We start from the raw sequence: 21,492 nt of genomic DNA, 5'->3' as shown, positions 1-21,492 counted from the left end.
TATATCATGTTTTTATGTATTTTTACCTTTTTTTTTTTTTTTCTTTTCCAATAACATATATATATTTTGCTTTTTGTTTGCTTTATTTTAGTTTTATTATTATTATTCTTATACTTAATATTTATTCTTATTATATTTAAAAACTTTTTTCTCTTATATTTTTATTTTTTTTTATTGTATATTTTTTTTTTTTTTTTTTTTATAATAAAAAAAATATGGGTGTCAAATATATAATGCTCTTATGCAAACAGTTTAGTAATTACATTCATATATTTATGTACATGTACACGTATAAGTAATACAATATATATACATATGTATAATATAGTTTTACATGTATATATTATTACATATATATAAACATGTATGTAATAATATATTTGCAATTGTACGCGTATGTACATATATGTAAGAATTTATATTGTTAGTATTTATTTAAATTATATTTTTTTTCCAACTGAAAAGTTTTTAAATAATACTATAATAATAAAAGCCCCATACGAACGTTAAAGAAATTTAATGAAATTATATTATATTATATATATATATATATATATAAAACACGGTGTAAAAATTTACAAAAACAATGTATTATGATAAAATACATTTGTTATGTCATAAGAAACTACTATTATATATAAATTAATAGCTTAAAGTATAATAAAATTTGTTATAAAATATTTTTACAAAATTGTTGTTAAGTATTTTTATTTATAAAAAAAAAAAAAAAAAGATTATTTTTATCATTTCTTATATATAATTACTATTCCTATATATTTATATATAAATGTAGTAAAAAAAAAAAAAGGAAAAAATACAAAGGAACATGAATGATTTTTTGCATATAAATTTATATATTTATATATGTATGCAAAGTGTATGAAATTATTCATATGTTAAATTTTGGATATACTAGGTATAAAAAAAAAAATTAAATAACTTAATCATACTCTTATATATGAACTTTTAATGGATAAAAATGTAGAAAAATACAATGGTAGAATTATTCATTTGCACATACACTTTTTTTTTAAGTTTTAATTATTATGTCGATTGAAGTGATATTCCTTTATATTCTTTTGTTTTATAAAATTTGTGCTAGTTTATGTTTCTTTTGTTCAAAGTTTTATATATATTGCAATATCAAAGAGATCTCACACAATTTTTTTTTTTTTTTTCCATTAATATTTGAATGTGCAATATAGATATTTAAAAAAAAAAAAAATGTAATTTTTTTTAAATAAATAAAAAAAAAGCCGTTCAAAGATATGTCATAATAAGAGGAACCCTTATATGACGATTTAATATGCCCTTTTATATATATCTATTTATTTATGTTTATACCTATTTTATTACATTTGTTAGCTCGACATAATTCTTTCCAGTATAGTATTTTTTTCTTAGTTATGTATATGTTATTATAATTATGTGATCCAAATTTTATGTATATCATAACTTTTTTTTTTTTTTTTTAATTTTTAACATTTGGGTAAAGTAATGAAATTATAAAATAATGTTTAGTAAAACGTACAATTTAGAATAGTACAGTGACTCTTTCTTTTTTTTTTTTTTTTATATGTCATATCTTTTTATTTTGAAATGTTATACACAAATTGCATGAAGGTGTATAATATAAAAACTCCCTTTAAATGAGATCAATTTTTTATTAAGTATATACCGATATTGAAAATATAAAGAAAAGAAAAAGAACCCTTGAAATAAATTCTTTTTTTCTTTTCTTCTTGACTAAAGAAACGGTATTTTGAATAACTTTTTATGTGTTATGCATTTACGATTTCATTGTTTAACTCATGTCGCAATATTAGTTCAATTGCGATAAAGCATTTTGTACAAAATGTAATCATCATATATGTAATATTAATTTATTATATACATAATATATATATATATAGTATATTTTTATTCAACATTGTCGGAACTGTGTGATAGTAAGCACATCTTAACAATATATATCTATTTCATGAAGTATTCATATATTTATTAAACCTGTTGGTTTTGCAGTATTCTCATATAGAAATAAAAAAGAATAAACCCACATTTTACTTCCATCTTTTTATAAAATAAATTAAAGAAAATTTCCCCTTCGTAAGAAATCTAAATGAACGAAAAAAAAAAAGAAGTAAAATTAAAATAACTAAATATTAATATATCTACAAAATTATGTTATAATTAACAGTATTGGTAAAATTTTACTTTAAAATTATTAGCGAGTAAAGGAAAGAAATCATTGCTGTTATAGAAAATAAGTATTGTGTGTTATATATGAACCACATATATATATTAAAATACATTAAATGTGTATTACTTATGTACACCTTATATATATAAATGTATTCATATATTATTTTTAGTTGTTCACCTAGCACCTTTACAATTTAATGTGCTTGAAAAATTAAGAAGAGCAAGCACTTTTTATGCTACTCTTAAATAATGTATATACGATATTGTCATTCAAAAAATAATAAAATCGCAAATCAGCGAAATAGCAACTCGTTTGAATTGCTTATGAGCTTGTGTATTATGTAAAAGCTATTTCTTATCTATGCTTTTATTCTTCAAAAATGTATTTGTCACCGTTTGTATTTTTTGCCCTTGAATGTATAAATTATACTTAAAAAATTTTCCATGTATTTCGTTGTTTACTTGATTAATTAACAATAAGTGTAATTGGTTTTCACTTTCATTAAAAATATAATAGAAGTGAAAGCATTAAAAAGAAATTTTTTTTTTTTTTATAATTATCTGTAAAAAAGAATAATGAACTAATTTTTCAAAATCCGTGTAATAATTGAGGTAACATTCGTAGTGTAATATAACGAATATGTTTTTTTTTAAATTGAAGTTATGTTATATATCGAAAGTTTAATAAAGTTCTTTTTTTTTTTCTGAAGGAAAAAGAATTACACTTAACTCAAAAGCAAATCAAATGAATATGTGAATATATGGGTAATGAGTCATAGACTAGCTCTCATATAATAAAGTGTAAATGTATATATATATATATATATGCATGAATACATATGGTGGGAGATATCCCGTTTAATCTGCACAAAATAGAGAAAACGTAATATATTGGAACCTCCATGGCAAAGTGAAAAATGACAACATGGAGGACTCGTGTATCATTTTTGCTTGAAGAGAAAAAAGGAAAATGATTAATTTTTTTAGCTCATCACATAAAAAATGTTCAATAAAGGGGAGTAGTTACATTCGTAATTGTGTTATACAAAAGTACATGTTCAGCTCAAAACAGATACCCATGATATATGTTAAAAGATTAGATGAAATTAAACAAATGGTACGTTATATTGAAAATATCTATTCAGATTGTAAGAATGAAAAAACTGACCTTTTCGTGAAATATTTCGGAAGTTATAAAGTAGCTGCTTTTTTGCATTCAGATAATAACTTTGAAAAAATTTATAACGAATGGAATACATACCATTTTTACCCTAAGCAAAATATAAAAGCGGAAAAGAAGACAACAAACGAGGTAGGTATGCGTACAAACTTTAGTAATAATTATGAATACCTTAATTCTGTTTTTAAGTTGTGTTCTGATGAAGATGGAAACAAGAATATTATGAAAAAGAATATAATAGGCATTTACATTCCTGCACATAGAAGTACACATTCTGTAGATGTAAATTATTTTTATATTTTTAAAAGTTTGAAAGACGTAATGAAGGGTAAATTCTTTTATGAGTTATACTTTATATTACCAAATTGTGTTTTCTTATTTTCTTTTATTGAAATTTTTAAGGAATTAATTTATTATGAAAAAGTTGTAGAATGCATAAAAAAGGAAAAGGAAGAAACAAAAATACAGAAAAAACAAAAAAATAAAAAAAAAGATGTATCAATTTTACGGAAAAAAACTAAAAATAATTTATTAATAAAAATATACAGATATAAAAAAAATGCATTAAAAAAGGAGCTTAAAGGAGAACTGGAAAAAATTTTTTTCCACAAAAAATACACAAAAATAATGTACGAAGATTCCTTCGAATTGTCATCATTTTTATATCATTTTTTAAAAATTAATTCGATAAATTTTATAGATTTACATCATTTGTACCAATATATAATAGCTTTATATGAACTGAAAATTTTAAAACTCAACATATATACGTCAATTCCTATTTTGTTTCCAAGCATTTATAATAGTACATTGGATTATGCATGTATGGAGGTACCAAATAGTGAACATAAATTTAAGGAGGAAAAAGAATCATTATATTTATGTACTGATGGGAAGCGTATAGATCTATGTAGTAAGGAGAGCCGTACAAACGTATGCAAAGATGAGATGCATATAGACTTATGTAGCCATATGAAACAAATTGACTTATTGGAAAAAGACAACGAATGCACTAGTTCAGAAAAGCGAACACTACAGAATGATGACCTTTCAGAGAGAAACCTTTTTAAATCTAAGAAAAGAAAAATTATATCAGTATATAACAGCAGCGATGATAGTAACAATGAGGTTTTAAATTTTGAAAAGCAGTTAATACATATTTTATATATATTTCCGTGTGCACATAAATTATTAATTAAATATAAAGACTTGGAAGGGTATAATATCTGCTATAAAATGAACGAAATAATAAAAAAATACAACTCATTAAATATTTTTAAATATAACCATTCAAATAAGAAGAGTGCAAGAAAATGCTTTAATAATTACACACAAAAAAGAGAGGTAGTTGAATACTCAAATTTTAATGAAAATATGTATAATAACGTTAGTAGTTCGTTTATCAACTCGTTATGTAGCAAAGTAAATATTAATGAAGAAATAATATATAACCATCAATTAATCATAGGGAAAAAAATATATGCATATATTTATGAAAGAAATAAGTGTGCTAAAAATATAGTATTCCGCTTTAATTTAAATTCAAAGAATATAACATTCAGAAATATACTATCTTTTAAAGATAGTTTGACACATAATGAAATTAATAAGAAGAAACATAAATATAAGTATTTATTAAAAGAAATAAATAACAACCTTTTTTCAAACAATTCAAAAGTACTATTTAACAGGAATAAGAAAATATATAATTATAAAAATAATATATTAGTTGGATTGTTATATGATAAGGAAACTAATTTTCATTATTTTGATGATAAAAATATAGGTGATGTAGTTTTATGTACAATATGTGACATTTCGCAGTGCGGAAAATATTTGTATTTACAAAGATTTGACACAAAAAATTTAATTTTTCATTTTCGAAAGGAAAAATATATTAATATAGAAAAAAATTATGATTATGACGATATTACTAAGGTAGACGAGGATATATTGAAAGAAATTGCATAAATTTTATTCTTTTTACAACAGTGGAGTTCCTTTTCCATATGTCCAATAAATATAGACCAATGCAATAACTTTTTTATTGTATGGCTTAGTATATTTTTTTTCTGTTTTTCATATATACTTAATGTTGTTATATTTTTTCGTATAATTTTGTCAAAGTGATATAAACACTTTATTTTATTATTAAATCACATTTTAATAATCTGCTGTCTTAGTATATTTAATAACTATTTTGTCAGAATAATTCATACCTTATTTTATGCCTTTTTTATGTATTATTTTTTTTAAATTACAGTTTGACATTGCTAATCATCATAAAACAACTTTTCAAAATTATGTTAATCGAATTTGTTTCTTGTATAACCTATCAGTGTTAATGCCTTAATATGTCATAAAAATTGCTTACAAAATTAATTGTATGTTATTGTGATGTATACGAAAATAGCAGTCTGTTTTTACAGTTACGTGGGTATAATAGTTAACAATGGTAACAATAAATGTACAAAAAAAAAAAAAAAAACATAATAAATAAAAATATTTATATATACTCAATAAACAAACATATGTGCATAAATGTTGTTAAGTGTACAATTAGAGAATCGAAAACAAAAAATTATATAAGTAATAAAATTAAAAGAATAATATGGAGGTTGGGGGGGGGGGGTTTAAAAAATATAAATTAAACAAGTGTAATAATGAAAAAAAAAAAAAAATTGTCAAATGCGATAGATGAAAAGTCTCTTTCGGACAGAATTTAATTAAACGCGTAATATTTTTCTTCCCTTTTTACGAAATAAATATGCTTACAAGAAATTTTATTTAAACATATTTAAAAAGAATGCAAAAGTAGGGGAATATAAACCTATAAGATAAAGAATTAAGTTCGTTATATACACATCTGGGAATGTTCTATTCTACACGATCAAATATTTTATGGGAACATTTCTATTTAAATAGTTAACTATTAGAAATGGTACCAAAATTAAGAAAAAAAAAAAAGGTGACAACGTATTAAATTCATATGGCTATTGAAGGTCTTTAATTTGTAATTAATGTACATACTAGTATATATATATTCGCATGTGAACACTTAATTTCCTTTTTCATAACTCATTTATTTAATTAATTTTTAGAAATGCTCAAATTTTCATGGCTACATCTCCACCGCTTCCTTATTATCCCTGCAATGACTGCTCGTCACTTCCTTATTTTTTATTTTCCCTTCAGAACTCAAATGTATCATCATCAAGACCTATGTCCTGTTGAAAATCATTATCATTAATTGTTGGGTCACTGTTATTAAGATTTTCATTGGGGTAGCTATTCATATTGTCATTAACATAACTGTTTGCATTTTCATTTGCGTAATTATCCGTATTATTATTAAAGGTATCGTATGAGCGCGGTCCGAATATTTGATCTAATAATCTGTTACTTAAAAAAAATCCACAACCATATATAAAACTTTCATAGAAGGTATTGAGTAACCCACCACCTACTTTTGCTACCTTATTATCATTTTGTTGATTCGCAATGTTGTCATTTGATGTATATTTATTCTGCGTTAAATTTTTATGAAAATTTTTTCTTACGCTTTTTTTTGTTGTATTGTTATTTATAAATCTTGAGAAATTCCTTTTAACAATTAACATTTTCTTCAATAAAATAAAATCTTACATTTACTTTAAATGTGGTAAGGGTTTTTTTTTTTTAAGATGATGCCACATATATATAAATATATATATAAATATTTATGTACTTATAAATATACTTATGTATATATGTAAAAAAAAAAAAATATGATTTCATAATAAAACATTTTTGTGCATATAAAAGAAAAACTGCCTTATTTTTTATTATTATTATTTTTTTTTACTATTCTGGTTAAATTCTTTTTTGATATAAAAATAAAAAAATGGCTCCTTTACTTTTCATTTAAAAAAATAAAGAATTAAAAAGACATTAAAATTTTTTATTTAGTTATGATTTTCAGGAATGTGAATTTAATAAAAAAAAAGGATAATGCAAAAAATGAAAAAATGTTGAAAGCAAATAGAGAAGGTTAAATTGGTTTGAGTTTACCTCTAGTTAATTAAAAAAAATTTGTACAAAAAACAATAAAAACATTATAAATTCTTTATTTCTTTCTTTCATTTTTTTTTTTTTTTAAGTTAAAAGAAAAAAACAAAAAATGTGCACTGTGAAAGTAATATATGAATAAAGTGGCAATATTTTTATGGCGAAAAAAACATATATGTGCTATTCTTATATTTGGGTATTATTATTTAAGCACAAGTGAATACATCTGTGTATATTACATTGCATACGATTTGTGAGTATATTTCTGTATATATATATATGTATATAATTCATAATTTTTGTAGATAATTTGATTCTATTATAACTGCTTTTTGTTTTTTTATTTTGTAAAGAGGTATACACATAAAATAGAAGAAATAAAAAAACAAAATGTAAAAATGTAGTGCTTTTTAAGGTAACACAAATTAGGGTATTTTTATTGAAGTGTAATAATGCAACTGTTCTTTAAAAATTGAAAATTTTTAAATGAGTTATACGCTTTTGAGAGGTAACAACTTTTCAAATTTAACAAGGTGAAAACAAAGAATTGAAAAAAAAAAAAAAAAAATAAATAAAGGAAGGAAGGAAGAAATAAAGAAATAAAGTTCCATTTTGGAAAACACTTCTTTTTATTTTAATTTTAATTTTTCTTAAAATTTTTTTATTCCACCTGGTTAAATATACAAATGTGCATAAATCCATTTGTTGTTTGTTAATTTCAGTGATAATATAGTAACAGTATTCGTAAACTTGTAACACTGAAATTTTTTTTTTTATCGTTTTTTAACATTTTAAATGATACTTAAAGATTAATACACGTAACACTACTGTTTTTATATACTGTAATAATAAAAAGAAAAGGGCGTATTTTTATGTAATAAAAACAAAATAGGAATATACTTATTAAAATATAAATATTTGAGGGGGAAAAAGTCTATATCAAATGAATTATTATATAGGAAAAAGAGGGGAATAAAAACAAAAAAGGAGGAAAAGAAGGAAAGAAAAAAATGGTATCGTAGTTATATGATGGATATTTGTATAAGTCATCTTTATAATAGACAAATAAAAAAAAGTATATTACAGGATGTATTTTACAAATTAGAAAATTATGATAATGAAGGATTTTTATGTTTTGATATAAATTCAAGTGGAAATCTGCTGGTAGCTTCCTCTAAAACATCTCTTTATTTTTTCCACATTTTAACTGGTACTTTGTTAGTACAATATTGCTATTCTAATGAACAAGAAAAATACAAACATCTGAAAAAAGACGTTTTCGAAGAAGTAAATATAAATTCCTTTGACTTAAATGGAATAAATAATGGTTATAGCCAATATAGTAATAAAATTGGGGATGATAAAAATGAAGGAAACTTTAGTGGGAATCAGAATGGCATGAACCATAACGATATTGAATATGATCAAAAAGACGGAAATGATAATAATAACGAAGATGCGAACAGTGGTGAAAATACTAATAATGATGAACATGTGAACTATGATGAAAATGATAATAATGAGGAAGAAGTCAACAATAACGAAGATGCTAACAATGATGGTCATTGGGATGAAAACAAATATGCACAGTATAAGCAAAGCAAAAATTGTGTAGAAGACTTAAAAAATAAAAACGAATATGATAAAAATTGTGCTACTGCAAACATGACAGATAACTTGCAAAACGAATATTCTGAGAAGTTGTTTACAGGAAATATCTCTCCTTTTAATAATGATTTTGAAAGAAGAAATAATAAAAGAAAGCAATTTTCATTAAAAGGACAAAAGATGAAGAAAGTAAAGAAACGTTCTAGACACCCTCAGAAAAGTTTAAACAAAAATCAAGATAATACAAATTGTTCAAAAAGTAAAAATAATGACTGTAGCAATAAGAAAAATTCAGAAGAAAAATTGGAAGATGAAAATATATATATTAAAAAAGTACAGTTTATAAAAAATGATGAGTATTTACTATGTATATCAAAAAGATATTTGCACATATATAAAATATGCAAATACCCTATTACTAGAATAGTGTATATTGATTTATTATATTTGTGTATTGGAATTGAAACAATTATATCGGACAAGTTATTTTTTCCTTGTTTCTTTTCCGAGTATTTTTATTTTTTATATAAAACAAATGAATATAAACGATCAGAAAGGGTCATTAATAATGCTTTAAATAATTATGCTATACATTCAGTGACCCCCAATTCGGATATAGATATGACTAAATGTAAGGAAAAGTCCGATTATTTTGATATGGGCAAAGAAGTGGATATTACGCACCTATGTATTGGGGATGCTGCAGGAGAAAGAGGACATTTACACATTTTAAAAAAATTTTATAAATTGTATGAAAGTTTAAATTTTAAGAAAATTAGAAATTTTGAAATGTGTGAAGTTAAGTGTATAAGTTTAAAAAAAAAAAATTATATAGATAACGATGAAAAAAAAACTGTTTATATAATAGATTTGATTTTATGTTTAAAGGAGCAAATTCCATATGTGTCAAGAATATATATAGAACAAATAGGTGAGCATATAAATGAGTTAAATAAAGAATATATGAATGATTATATTGTTGATATAAATCAAACGTTTCCCCTAATTTCTGTTGAACATATGAATATTACATTTCAAGAAAGCGCAAGAGAAAGGTGTGCGCATGTGAAGAAGGATACGGTATATACAAAGAGTAAAACAAAAATTAAGAAAAAATATTTGAAAGGATTTTTAAAAAACTTAGTCAATAATCAAGGAAGATGTGTAAATCAAAAGGAACGCAAGTATATGATCAGTGGTGTGGGAAACGTTGAGACGATAGAAGATAATATAAAAATTTTAAATACCACAGATGGTCATATCAACCAAAGTAGTTGCTTATTAAGCATTCATTCAGATAACGTTGATGAGAAGGATAGCTCATGCAATGAGGCAAAAGATAAGGATGAAAATATTGGAGAAAGGAAAAACGAAGAAATTTCCGATTTGACGAAATATTACGAAAATTATGAAAAAAATAGAAAATACTTAAAAAAAATAGTGAATGGGTTTTTTCCTATATGTTTTTATAAGAAAGGATGCAAAAGGAGGTTTAAAGAATTACCAACTGCGCTAAATATATACGACAATTTAGATAACCTTTTGAGAGAGAATGCTGAGAAAAAAATATGCATTTTGGAGGGAGAAGAAAAACTAGAAGGAAAAGAAGAAAAACAAAAAGACGTAGCAGAAGAACAAAAAATAGTATATAGGAGAGGACACTTTAAAAAGGAAAATAACCACTACATCTTTGACTATTCTGGAAAGGATAAAAACAACTATTTTAAATTTCCATGTGATTTACTAAGAAATAAAAATACGCTTAAAAATGTGAATAAATATAGGAATGTAGACAAGAACAGTCACTATGTATTTGTGGGTACGTATTCTTATATACTTGCGTTCGAGTTACATTATATAAAAGAAGGTGCTATTATAGAAGAAAATGAAAGTAGTAAGATGAACCTGTTCACAAATAATATCGCATGTGAAAAAATAAAAATTATAAAAGATGAAGTATATAAGGTATATAATAATTTCTTTAGAACTGTCAAAACAAAAAAATTGTTTGAAAAAAAAATAGAATTAAAATTTTTATTTAAAATATATTTGGGAATAGTAGCACCTTTAGAAATTGTTATAAGAGAGAAGGGAAACATTTTATGTGTTAGAACACAAGAGAAAGTTTTTTTGTACAAAATTAATTACAAATATAGTGTTGAAAATTCTTTAATAAATGAGAATGAAAGAGGAAATAGTAGTAAAGGGGTTCCAATCTCTGCCGATACAAATAGTACGTCGAACAAAATGGGAGACAATTCTTCATTAATTGAATCCGAAAAAAAAGAAAACGAGAAAGAGAAAACATTTATTTACAGTCGTATTGATCAAATATGTTTATATCACACAATTCATAATCCTATTCAAAAAGAAATACATGAGTTATGTTGTTTTAGTGAAGACATTTATCACTCCAGCTTATTAGTTGTATCTTTAAAATCAGGAATATACACATTATATATTTATGACTTAAAAATGATGGATTTACAAAATGCCGTTAAGGTGAACATTTCTGCACATAAAGGGTTTAAACAAATAAAATGGGTAAAATGTTATGATATGTTAGTAGCTTTGTCAAATGTAGGGAATTATATATTAATTTTAAAAAATAAACATTTAAATAACTGGAGTTTTTTTATATCTGACTTTGAATTGATAGATTCAAATATTGAAGTAATTGAAGAAGACAATGAATTTGATTTTATTGAAAACATTCAACCGAAGCATAAAAATATAGATGATGATATATGGAAATATTTTATAATTTATTTAAATATATTTGTAAAAAATAAAATATGTATTCAGAATTTAAAGCACCCATCTTGTCTCTTTCCAATGTTATACACGGGATATTATAAAAATTGTCCAAAATATTTTTTTTACGACTCAAATTATGACTTTTCAAAAGAAAATTTCTTGAATTTCAATTTAGATGCATCTGTAGAGAAAAAATGGGAAGATACAGGAAAAAACGGAAAAAAAAAAAGTAATAAATTTTTACAAATAAGAGAAAATTTGTTTCATTACACAAATTTAAAATTTGAAGAAAAAGACGAGACGCAGGAAAATGATTTGTTCATTGTGGACAACTCTAATACTGTGCACTTATTCACAAGTAGCCCAATATATTATTTATATTACAAGAATATAATAAATTTTTCAATTTAAATGTAAATTGTGTCATATTATATTCATTACTTTCTTTCATTCATGCTTTCTTCTTTACTTTTTAAGCTTCACTTTACATGCATCGTGCATTGACGTTAAATAGGAATAAGTTCTTCCACCTGTTTTATGTTATTTCATTTTATTATGCGAAAGGATTGAATAAATAAACCTGTGCGTTGTGCGCAATGTGAGGTATGTATTTATATATAGATATCACATGATCTTTATATTTTACTGTTTTATTGCTTCATTTAATTATTTTATTAAATTGCTTTATTTTACCGCTTCATTTTACCGCTTCATTTTACTGTTTCATTTTATTAGTTTATTTCGCGGCATTATTTTATTGGATTATTTCACTGCACCATATTATAGGTTTATTTCAATGCTCCATTGAGTTCGTTTATTTTTTCTCATTTTTTACATTTTTATCAAGTATGATTTGTTAAGGGTTATTAGAAATTAATGAACCTTCTGACTTTTTGAAATATCCACTTTTTTGAATACATTTTCATAGTTGTCATTAGCATATTTATTTTAATAAATATATGAACTTTTATTTAAAGGATTCACCATACTTTTGCTTTTATTATCATTATTATTATTATTATTATTATTATTATTATTATTATTATTATTATTATTATTATTATTATTATTATTATTATTATTATTATTATTATTATTATTTTATTTCATTATTATTTTTTTAATTTTTCCTAACTTGGGCACGTAAATCATTTTGTGCACAATTTTGCTAAAATTTACTTGTCTTTTTATGGGGGCAAAAATTTAAATAATTTGTATCTCATTAGTAGAGCAGGTAAAGATGATCCATGTTTTGTTTAAGCAAAAAGTAAACAGATTAAAATAAAAATATGTTAACATAAATGATGAAGAAGTTTACTAATGAAATAAAGACAATTTTTTTTTCTTTCTGTAACAAAATAATAGTGCTTCAGTTTATTCAAAATTCGTAAAAATTACTACTTCTTGAATGTTCCTATTTTTAATGTTTTATTTTTTAGGTTTGGAGCTGCAAACTTATAGGGATAAGGGCTGTTATTTATGCTTAATTTATCTTTGTTCCTTTTTCTTATTTCTTCACATACATGATTCTTTTTTTCCCCACAAAGAATACTCAAAAATTAATGACTGGGTAATTGTATGTAATGCTATTCTTTATAACATTAAATAAGTGCGAATTTTCTATTGCCGCTGCTATTCTCTCTTTGTCATTTAGTTGTTTATTTATGGAGTGCTCCGAATTGTGAGAACCTGGGTATATGTAAATATTTGTTTTGAAATTATTCGATAGAGAATATTGTAATTTTATGCTTATCATTAAACCAATGAGTGTAGCTAGTGAACAATTTGGTATTGTTGGAGTAAAATACACAGTAATCATTTTTTCTTCAAGATTTATATAAATATTTTTCTTTTCAATTATTTTCAAATTTTCTAATGTATAAGAATATTCAGGGTCTTTTATATCTCTTAACAAATCAAAAATATCATCTACGTTTATTTTATCTTCTTCATAATTTAAATCACATAAATCGCTTACATTGTATAAGCTCTCTTTTATTGTCTGTTCGTTTAAGAATATATATCTTTCCTCTTCATTTGAGTTGTAGAGAACAGGGTTTTCATTCTCAGGTATGTTATTATTCATTTTACCCTTGGAGAGTGGGAAAGAAAATGTGTTACTCAGTGGGCAAAACTTTGGGGTGGATGTTCTGTAAGTTACATGTTACACGTTATACTTACAATACATGCATACATATATATGTTATGTGTACATGTACGCAAACATATATATACAAACGTATATATATATATATATATGTATATATTCATGTGTCATAAATGTGATGCTTCTTGTATACCACGTGCCAGGTATTATTTATTCCTTTTTCATATATTACAAGGTTCACATAATTTTTGTATCATTTAAATAAGCAAATAAAATTTTCATAATTTTCATATCTTTTCATTCATCATTTCTGGAAAAGTGTCTTTTATTTTAAGCTACTTTTTTACTATACTGCTTCATACTTTGAAGTTAAAATAATGCAGATTATAATAAAAAAAAAAAAAATATATTATATAAATATGCTCAAGGTATCCTTTACTATTAATGTTTTGTAAAAAAACAATAGTTAAAAAAAGTAAGTTTAAAGTGAAAAATATAAAAAGAAAAAAAATAAATTTTCTTTTTAAAAAATATAACGTATAAATTTCAATCAACATAAAAAAAAAAAAACGAAGGTTAATATTTGTGCCAAATGTTAAAAATAAAATAAAATAAAAATATTAAAAAATGATTAAATAATGCGATAATGAATTAACGAAATAACGAAGTAACGAAGTAACGAAGTAACGAAATAACGAAGTAACGAAGTAACGAAGTAACGAAGTAACGAAATAACGAAGTAACGAAGTAACGAAGTAACGAAGTAACGAAGTAACGAAATAACGAAATAACGAAATAACGAAATTTTATATTACAGGGTAAAATATACCGCTTCCATATAAATTTCAGTAAATAGGAAGTGTACATAAAAGAGCTCATTGTTTAAATGCACCTTCGTATATATGAAGAATGGAACATTTTTTGCCCCTATAAATGAATCATAAAAAAAGTAAAACATAAAATAAGGCCTCGTACGGAAGGAAACATGTACAAATTTACATTCTTGTAGAGTGTGCAGAATGCGTTTAGGGAGCATATATTTGCATATTAAGCAGATATGCATAAAAGTAAACGCATATAAGACCATATGAATAAGCACAAAAGTATATGCACATAAGTATAAAAACAACTGTGTACGTACATATGTACAAACACACATGTATAAGCGCATTCGTATACATGTACATGCATGGCCACGTGGAAAATTCATCACTCCCCAGACACGAGGCGCGATTTTATTTTTCCATCCATGCTTCTACAGATGTCTATTTCATAACGGTCAGCGTATCTATTAGGGACCATTTTAAAATGTTCATATTTTAAAATAATAGAATGTATATGTTTAAATTGGAAAAAATCGTAGTTAGAGCTTTTTATTAAACGATCAAGTTCTTCTACGTTACAAAAATGTAAATCTAAATATTGATCATAATACGTAGTTCCTTTTGATAAAAATATATAGTAAAATTCGTACCTTTTGCTATTACAATTTTTTAAATCTTTATAAAAGCTCATATAAATTGTATTTTGTATGTTGTTGTTATTCTTCTCATATTGTTCTATTTCGTTTTCCAAATTTATTATATTTTGAATTATTAAGTTGGAAATTTTTGAAAAATAAAATTTCAATGTATTTATCAAATAGGAACTTGTATCATCATCATCATTTTCTCCGTCATATGAATTCATTTCGTTTGAAATTACTTTGTCATTACTTACAAGGTTAGTTCTTAAACCTTTTGAAATGCTATTAGGCTGTACTAAATTGTTATTGGCTTTTTTTTGGGATATCTCCTTAATTTCTTTCCCCATTGTACCCACATGACAGCTATTTGTAACAAGATTTTTATGTACTTTTTCTGATATATAAGTAGCATAATTTTTTTGCTTCTTATTTTTACAAGTAATTATAGGCATAATTGCACTTTCTATTTTATGTATAATTTCAATATTATTTAAGTTAAAAATGTAGTTTATTAAATTCCATAACAAATAATGAATGACAATTGATGCAACACTTTCACAACAAAAGAGTAATTTCCTTTTGGCATCGTTCAATATATTTATATATAAATCTATGTACTGATTAAGATTTTTTCTGAGGTCATTCTTTTTTATGTTTGAATCGTCGTCGAGTATTAATTCCGTTTTGTCTTTTTTATTACCATAAGCAACATTAATCAGATTTGATATTTCGTTGATATAATTATTACTATCTATAATTTCATATAACGAATCACAGTAGGTCAAAATACGAAGTTCATCAACGATACGTAATTTTTGATCTAAGAACATGAGAAAGATGTCCTCTTCGTTTCCTTGTTTTCCACTACATGTTTTAGTACTAATGCCACTTTGCTGTTTTATATATGCTTTACTGTTAACTGTATTTTTTATTTGTCTGTGCTTAATGGTATCATTTTTCTCATTTTCTTCTTCCATTTTTGAAACATCCCCTGTGTTTATTACATTCTCTTTTAATTTCCATATTAAGGAATACAACGATTCGACTGATATAATTTTTTCTGATAGACCATTGAGTGAAACGGAACTATATATTTTATGAAAATTTCTCAAAAGAAAATGCGGGTTGTTTTTATCTTTAAGATTGTTATTAAAATTTCCTACATTATATTTAGTTTGGGAAGAATTAGGTAGGCTTTTATCTACATATAAAAAATGGTACTTATCAGAATATTTTATAATTTCCTTATTATAGAAAATTAAAAAATTATATAATTGCATATATTTTTCTCGCTTTTTTATGATAAAAAAAGTTTTATTTATTCCAAGTCTACTACTGCATCTACGAAGGTCAATTACAAGCTCTTCAATAGTTTCTCTCTTCAAGAAGTAGAAACATAATATATATATGTAAATATCAATTATTTTGAAAATATAATCGTTTATTTCTTCTTTTATGTTGGGTAATAATTCTTTAATAGTGAAATAGTTGTGTAGTATTGACGTTAACATAATGCTAGAATTTGATACAACAAGGTCAAAGTTAACAATTTCAAAATTTTCGAATCTGTATACCTTATTTTTTGTTTTATTCACATTGGACTTTTTACATATTTCACTGTCACAATGGTTGTACGTGTTTTTTTCCATCTCTTTCATGTCACAACTAGCAATAAGAGTAATAGGGGTGAAGTTACTTTTCTTTATTTTTTTTTTCTTACCTAAATATGAGCTCATGTGTAAATCTTCAGGTTCACTTAAGTCCTTATCTGAATATAATTCTTCCTCTAACTTTTTAAAATTAAAATTGATTAACGGGTTTTGTGAGAAAGGTATATTTAAATAAGCATTAAACTCTTTCTTATAGAAGGATATAATATTGAAAAAATGAAGCCTTTTTTTAAAAAGGCAATGATTTATCTTTACAGGTACACGTGACCAACTGTCCTTGTTGATAATATCATTTAATTTTTTACTATTTTGGTAAAAAAAATTTGAAAAATTATTTTTAACTTTTCTTTCTATTTCTTCATAAATTATGTTATTTTTTAGCAAATTTTGAAAATAATGAATCTTTTCCTCCTTTCCAAATGTTTTAACTTCTTTATATTTTTTGAGAAAATATTCTTTGCATATGTCTTCTACGTTCAATTTGTGTTTATCATTCTGCTGTTGACATTTATCGTCTCGTTCTTTATTGGTAACATATGAATTTATGTGCAATCTTTCTTCGCTTTTTCCGCCATTTATTACATTGTTATTTATTACACCCCCAGGATTAACACCGTTATGTACGATCAATTTGGTTGCACTTTCTTTTTTTACTTTTTCGTTAAAATTTAAATTTACCCTTGGATGAGCTTTCCCTTTTTTTCTCCTTTGAACCATCATAGGATATTCTGCCTCTACTTCCAAAAGTTTTTCCTCCTCTTGATTTACATGCAGACCATGACGGATGTCCAACTTGTCATTCAAATTTTTATTTTCTTTATCATTTACATATTTCTTGTCCTCCATATTTGCAATTTTTTCTTCCTCAAATTGTTCACATCTTTCATTATCGTCTTTTCCTTTTGGCTCTTCTCTTCTTAATTCATCCTTGGTCAAATTGTATATGAGGTTGTTCGAGCAATTATTCTCAAAGAGAAAAGAATTCACACAGAACATAATAGTAATAACTATATATGTAAATAAGTCATTAAAACTAAAATTTTCAAATCGAATATGCTCAATAATTGTTTTAATTACTTTTTCTATATTTTTTATAAACTTACTTTTGGCGTTTATCAGTTTCTTCGCATTTCCCCTGGCAAATTTTATATATTCCTCACATTGTTCATATTTCGAACTTTTATCTCTTAGGTAAGTTTCTACCTTTTCTTTAATATTTAAACAATTTTCTGATGAGGTGAAATTTTCCTCATTCAGATTTTTCATGAAATATGTTATGATGGGCAAATCGTAACACTCTTTTATCTCGTAAAATTTAGAAAAAATGGAGCGGTCCTTTTTGTTCTTACAAATATCGAATAATTTCTGCAAGCTCAAGTTGTCATCATGGTCATCATTTATTGTTTTATCTTCCAACAATCCACCTTCTGACTTTTTATCTTCGGAGTGGACCTCCTCTGCCTTCTTACCTTCCGGGTTATTACCCTCCATTTTACCAGTACCCTTACATTTATTTTTATCAATGTGCATACTTTTTTGTTGGAATTTTTTTTTATTATTACGATCTACACATAATTCGTTAACATGATCAATCAAGAAATCTTTTTTTTTTTTTTGCTTATGTTGTCTTGATTCTTTTGCATCTTCCTTTGAAAGAAACTTCAACACATAGTTTTTATGACAATTTAATAAATAAATGATGATGAAATTATACTTATTCAAAATATCAATTACAATTTCATAAATTTTAAGAAGAGAAATTAAACTATCTTTTTCTTTTAATTTTTGTACTAACTCATTTAGTGGAATAAATAAAAAATTGTCTTCTTGAAGTTGGTTTTCTCTGTTTTCATACGTGCCAGTTGTTTTATTCGTATCTGATAAAGAAGTTTTATCCTTTTTTTTCTCTTTATTTAAATCATATGAATTTTCATAGGTATTTATGAGCATATCATTTATACTAACTTTTGTTGAAAAAAGAGGGCTTTCCAAATTTTCCATATGATGTTGTTCTGTGTCTGTAATTTTCATATTACCTGTGTAATCTACTACGTGTTTATTTAAGTCTGCATTTTTATGAGGAAGCAAGGTTTGTATGTATTCATTATTTTCAATTATTATTCGATTATCGTTAGGAAGAAATAAACTTTCTTCTGTTTGTTTCTCCCCTTTTTGGGAATATTTCACTTCTTCGATATGTTCCTCTTTCAGGGGTTCCCTTTTTTCTTCCCTCTGTTCTGACTTTTCTCGTTTCTTTTTTGTTTCCATCTCTTGTTCTCTGTCCCTCCTTTCACTCACTATTACAAATGAAAAAATGACCTGCTTTGAAATTTTTTGAAAACACTGATAGACATAGGCCAACAAATTCTCAATAAAATTAAAAGGTTTTGATTTAAAAAGTAGGTAATAAATTTTGAACGATTTTTCCAGTTGAGTTTCCAAGTTTTTTTTTGAATTGTCTGCAAATAAAAATTCAACAAAGTTTGCTTGATTTTTTTGTTTTAATCTATTAAAATATTCCGAAAACATTTTTTCCTTTAAATTACATATGCATTTAATGTTGTGTAACAATGTGACATTATTATTTATAAAACTGAACAACTCATAATATATTACAGTTGCATATTCATAATCTCTTTTTAAAATATTTTTAAAAATTAATTTATCATATATAGATATGATATATATAATTAAAATTATTAAATTAATTTTTTGAGACTTTTTTTTTTTTGTAACAAGATCTATAATGTTTAAACTTTCTTTGTATTTCTTGTCTTGTAGCATTTTTAATTCGTTTATATTTTCTACTAATAAATCTTTAATATTACTAATATAATTTTCTATATCTTTAATTTTACTTGTATTGAAAATAAAATCTTTATATTTTTTTTCCATTTTTTTATATATTGCCGTTTCTATTTCTTTTCTTATGGAATTTAAATTATTTATTATTTTCATAATTTCTTCTACATTGTAAACATTATTAACTTTTTCAAATTCATGTTCAAAAACGAATTTTTCTCTTTCTTCATAGGTATATTGTTTATTTGTGTTTTCTGAAATGAAATAATTATTTACATGACCCTGACTTTTTCTCATTAATTTACATAATTTATTCCTTTTAACCTCTCCTTCGTCCCTATTTTGGTTTAATATAATTTTTTTATTTTTATCATTTTCGTTCTTTATGTCTAAAATGGGCGATGTGCTACTACTATCGTTTATATGTTCTTCGTGTAATTGACATAAATTGCCCTCATTGTATGTTGATGCATCATAATTTGAATAAAAATAAATTTCATTCCCTGTAAGGTTATTTATGCTACTAGTGTCAAAAATTAAAATTTGGTCATATGGGGTTTCTTTATTGTCCATCTTTTTTTTTTTTGTTGTTTTTTTTTTTTTTTTTTTTTTTACATATAATTATATTATTGTTGCATTTTGCTTATATTATTCATTTTTTTTTTTTTTACAAAAAAGAAAAGCGAAATAGGAAGACCATAATGTAACACTTAAATTGACATTACATTTGGTAAATAAAACAACACAAGCGAGATAAAAAATAATAAATATATGAATGAATTATAAGAAGCGTTATGTGTACAATTCTTTTTACGTTTAATCTTTCGTTGCTTTACTAAAGGTGGAAAAGCAATTAAAGAAAAAAGGAGAATAAAAAGAAAATTATGTTTCTACTTGGAAGTTCAAATGTTTCTACGATTGTTCATTTGCTTCCCTCAGTTTTGCTCAATTTTACTTAAAATTAGAAAGAAATAATATACTGTACTTCTTATGCGTAAAAGTTATTTTTTTTTAAATTTTGATGTTGATGGAATAATAAATGAAAATACACTCGTTTTGAAAAATTAAAAAAAAAATTTACAAAGAATAAAGATTTTTTTTTTTTTTTTTTTTTTTTTGTATATATTTGTAAGAAATGTATAAGAGAAAACATAAACTAGAAAAGAATATTCTTTTTAAAAATTAAAAAATCTTACACATATACCCAAATATACATGCATATGCATATACAAATTTACATGCTAATGTAAGTAAACATGTATTACATACATTTACTTTCGTATATGAAAAACAAAATAAAATTCTATATATATTTTTTAAAAGATACAATATCTTTTAAATCAGTATTTTTTCTTAATTACTTCATGTGATAATGTCATAATTATTTCTAGTTTAGTTTAGACTTTTTTAAGTTTGTCCGTAGTTCTGTTGGTCCTTGGTGCTATAATGCTGTTTTATTAATTTTGGGTGTTGGGCGCGTGTTACGTATACATATATATATATGTTCATGCCCGCATACACACATAATTCTAATAAGCGCAATGAGACAAAAGGATTATTTTAAGAACATATTTATGGATATTTCTTTTTTTTTTAAGATTTATTGAATATTTTATTTTTTCCCCATGTAAAAACCATCATGTTGCAAAGTCAG

At 24.2% G+C, this 21,492-nt stretch overlaps 5 protein-coding genes across 5 annotated transcripts; 2 read left to right on the top strand and 3 right to left on the bottom strand.

Annotated features, from left to right (window-relative positions):
- Nucleotides 1-3,172: 3,172 nt before the first annotated feature.
- PmUG01_01014900 (conserved Plasmodium protein, unknown function) lies at nt 3,173-5,353 on the top strand (the record flags this gene model as incomplete). Its single annotated transcript, XM_029007600.1, has 1 exon — nt 3,173-5,353. One exon carries the CDS (start codon nt 3,173-3,175, stop codon nt 5,351-5,353), a length of 2,181 nt encoding a protein of 726 aa, XP_028859943.1.
- A 1,220-nt stretch (nt 5,354-6,573) lies between these two features.
- PmUG01_01014800 (conserved Plasmodium protein, unknown function) lies at nt 6,574-7,002 on the bottom strand (the record flags this gene model as incomplete). The annotated part of the gene is made up of 1 exon (XM_029007589.1): nt 6,574-7,002. The coding sequence occupies one exon, from the start codon at nt 7,000-7,002 to the stop codon at nt 6,574-6,576; it is 429 nt and encodes a 142-aa protein (XP_028859942.1).
- Nucleotides 7,003-8,458: 1,456 nt separating this feature from the next.
- PmUG01_01014700 (conserved Plasmodium protein, unknown function) lies at nt 8,459-12,205 on the top strand (the record flags this gene model as incomplete). The annotated part of the gene is made up of 1 exon (XM_029007578.1): nt 8,459-12,205. One exon carries the CDS (start codon nt 8,459-8,461, stop codon nt 12,203-12,205), a length of 3,747 nt encoding a protein of 1,248 aa, XP_028859941.1.
- Nucleotides 12,206-13,346: 1,141 nt separating this feature from the next.
- Nucleotides 13,347-13,880, bottom strand: PmUG01_01014600 (conserved Plasmodium protein, unknown function; the record flags this gene model as incomplete). The annotated part of the gene is made up of 1 exon (XM_029007566.1): nt 13,347-13,880. One exon carries the CDS (start codon nt 13,878-13,880, stop codon nt 13,347-13,349), a length of 534 nt encoding a protein of 177 aa, XP_028859940.1.
- Nucleotides 13,881-15,110: 1,230 nt separating this feature from the next.
- Nucleotides 15,111-20,411, bottom strand: PmUG01_01014500 (conserved Plasmodium protein, unknown function; the record flags this gene model as incomplete). Its single annotated transcript, XM_029007555.1, has 1 exon — nt 15,111-20,411. The coding sequence occupies one exon, from the start codon at nt 20,409-20,411 to the stop codon at nt 15,111-15,113; it is 5,301 nt and encodes a 1,766-aa protein (XP_028859939.1).
- Nucleotides 20,412-21,492: the final 1,081 nt, after the last annotated feature.

The sequence above is a fragment of the Plasmodium malariae genome, assembly GCF_900090045.1.
Source record: "Plasmodium malariae genome assembly, chromosome: 1".
Classification (NCBI taxonomy): domain Eukaryota; phylum Apicomplexa; class Aconoidasida; order Haemosporida; family Plasmodiidae; genus Plasmodium; species Plasmodium malariae.
This window is presented reverse-complemented; position numbering and strand designations above follow the sequence as displayed.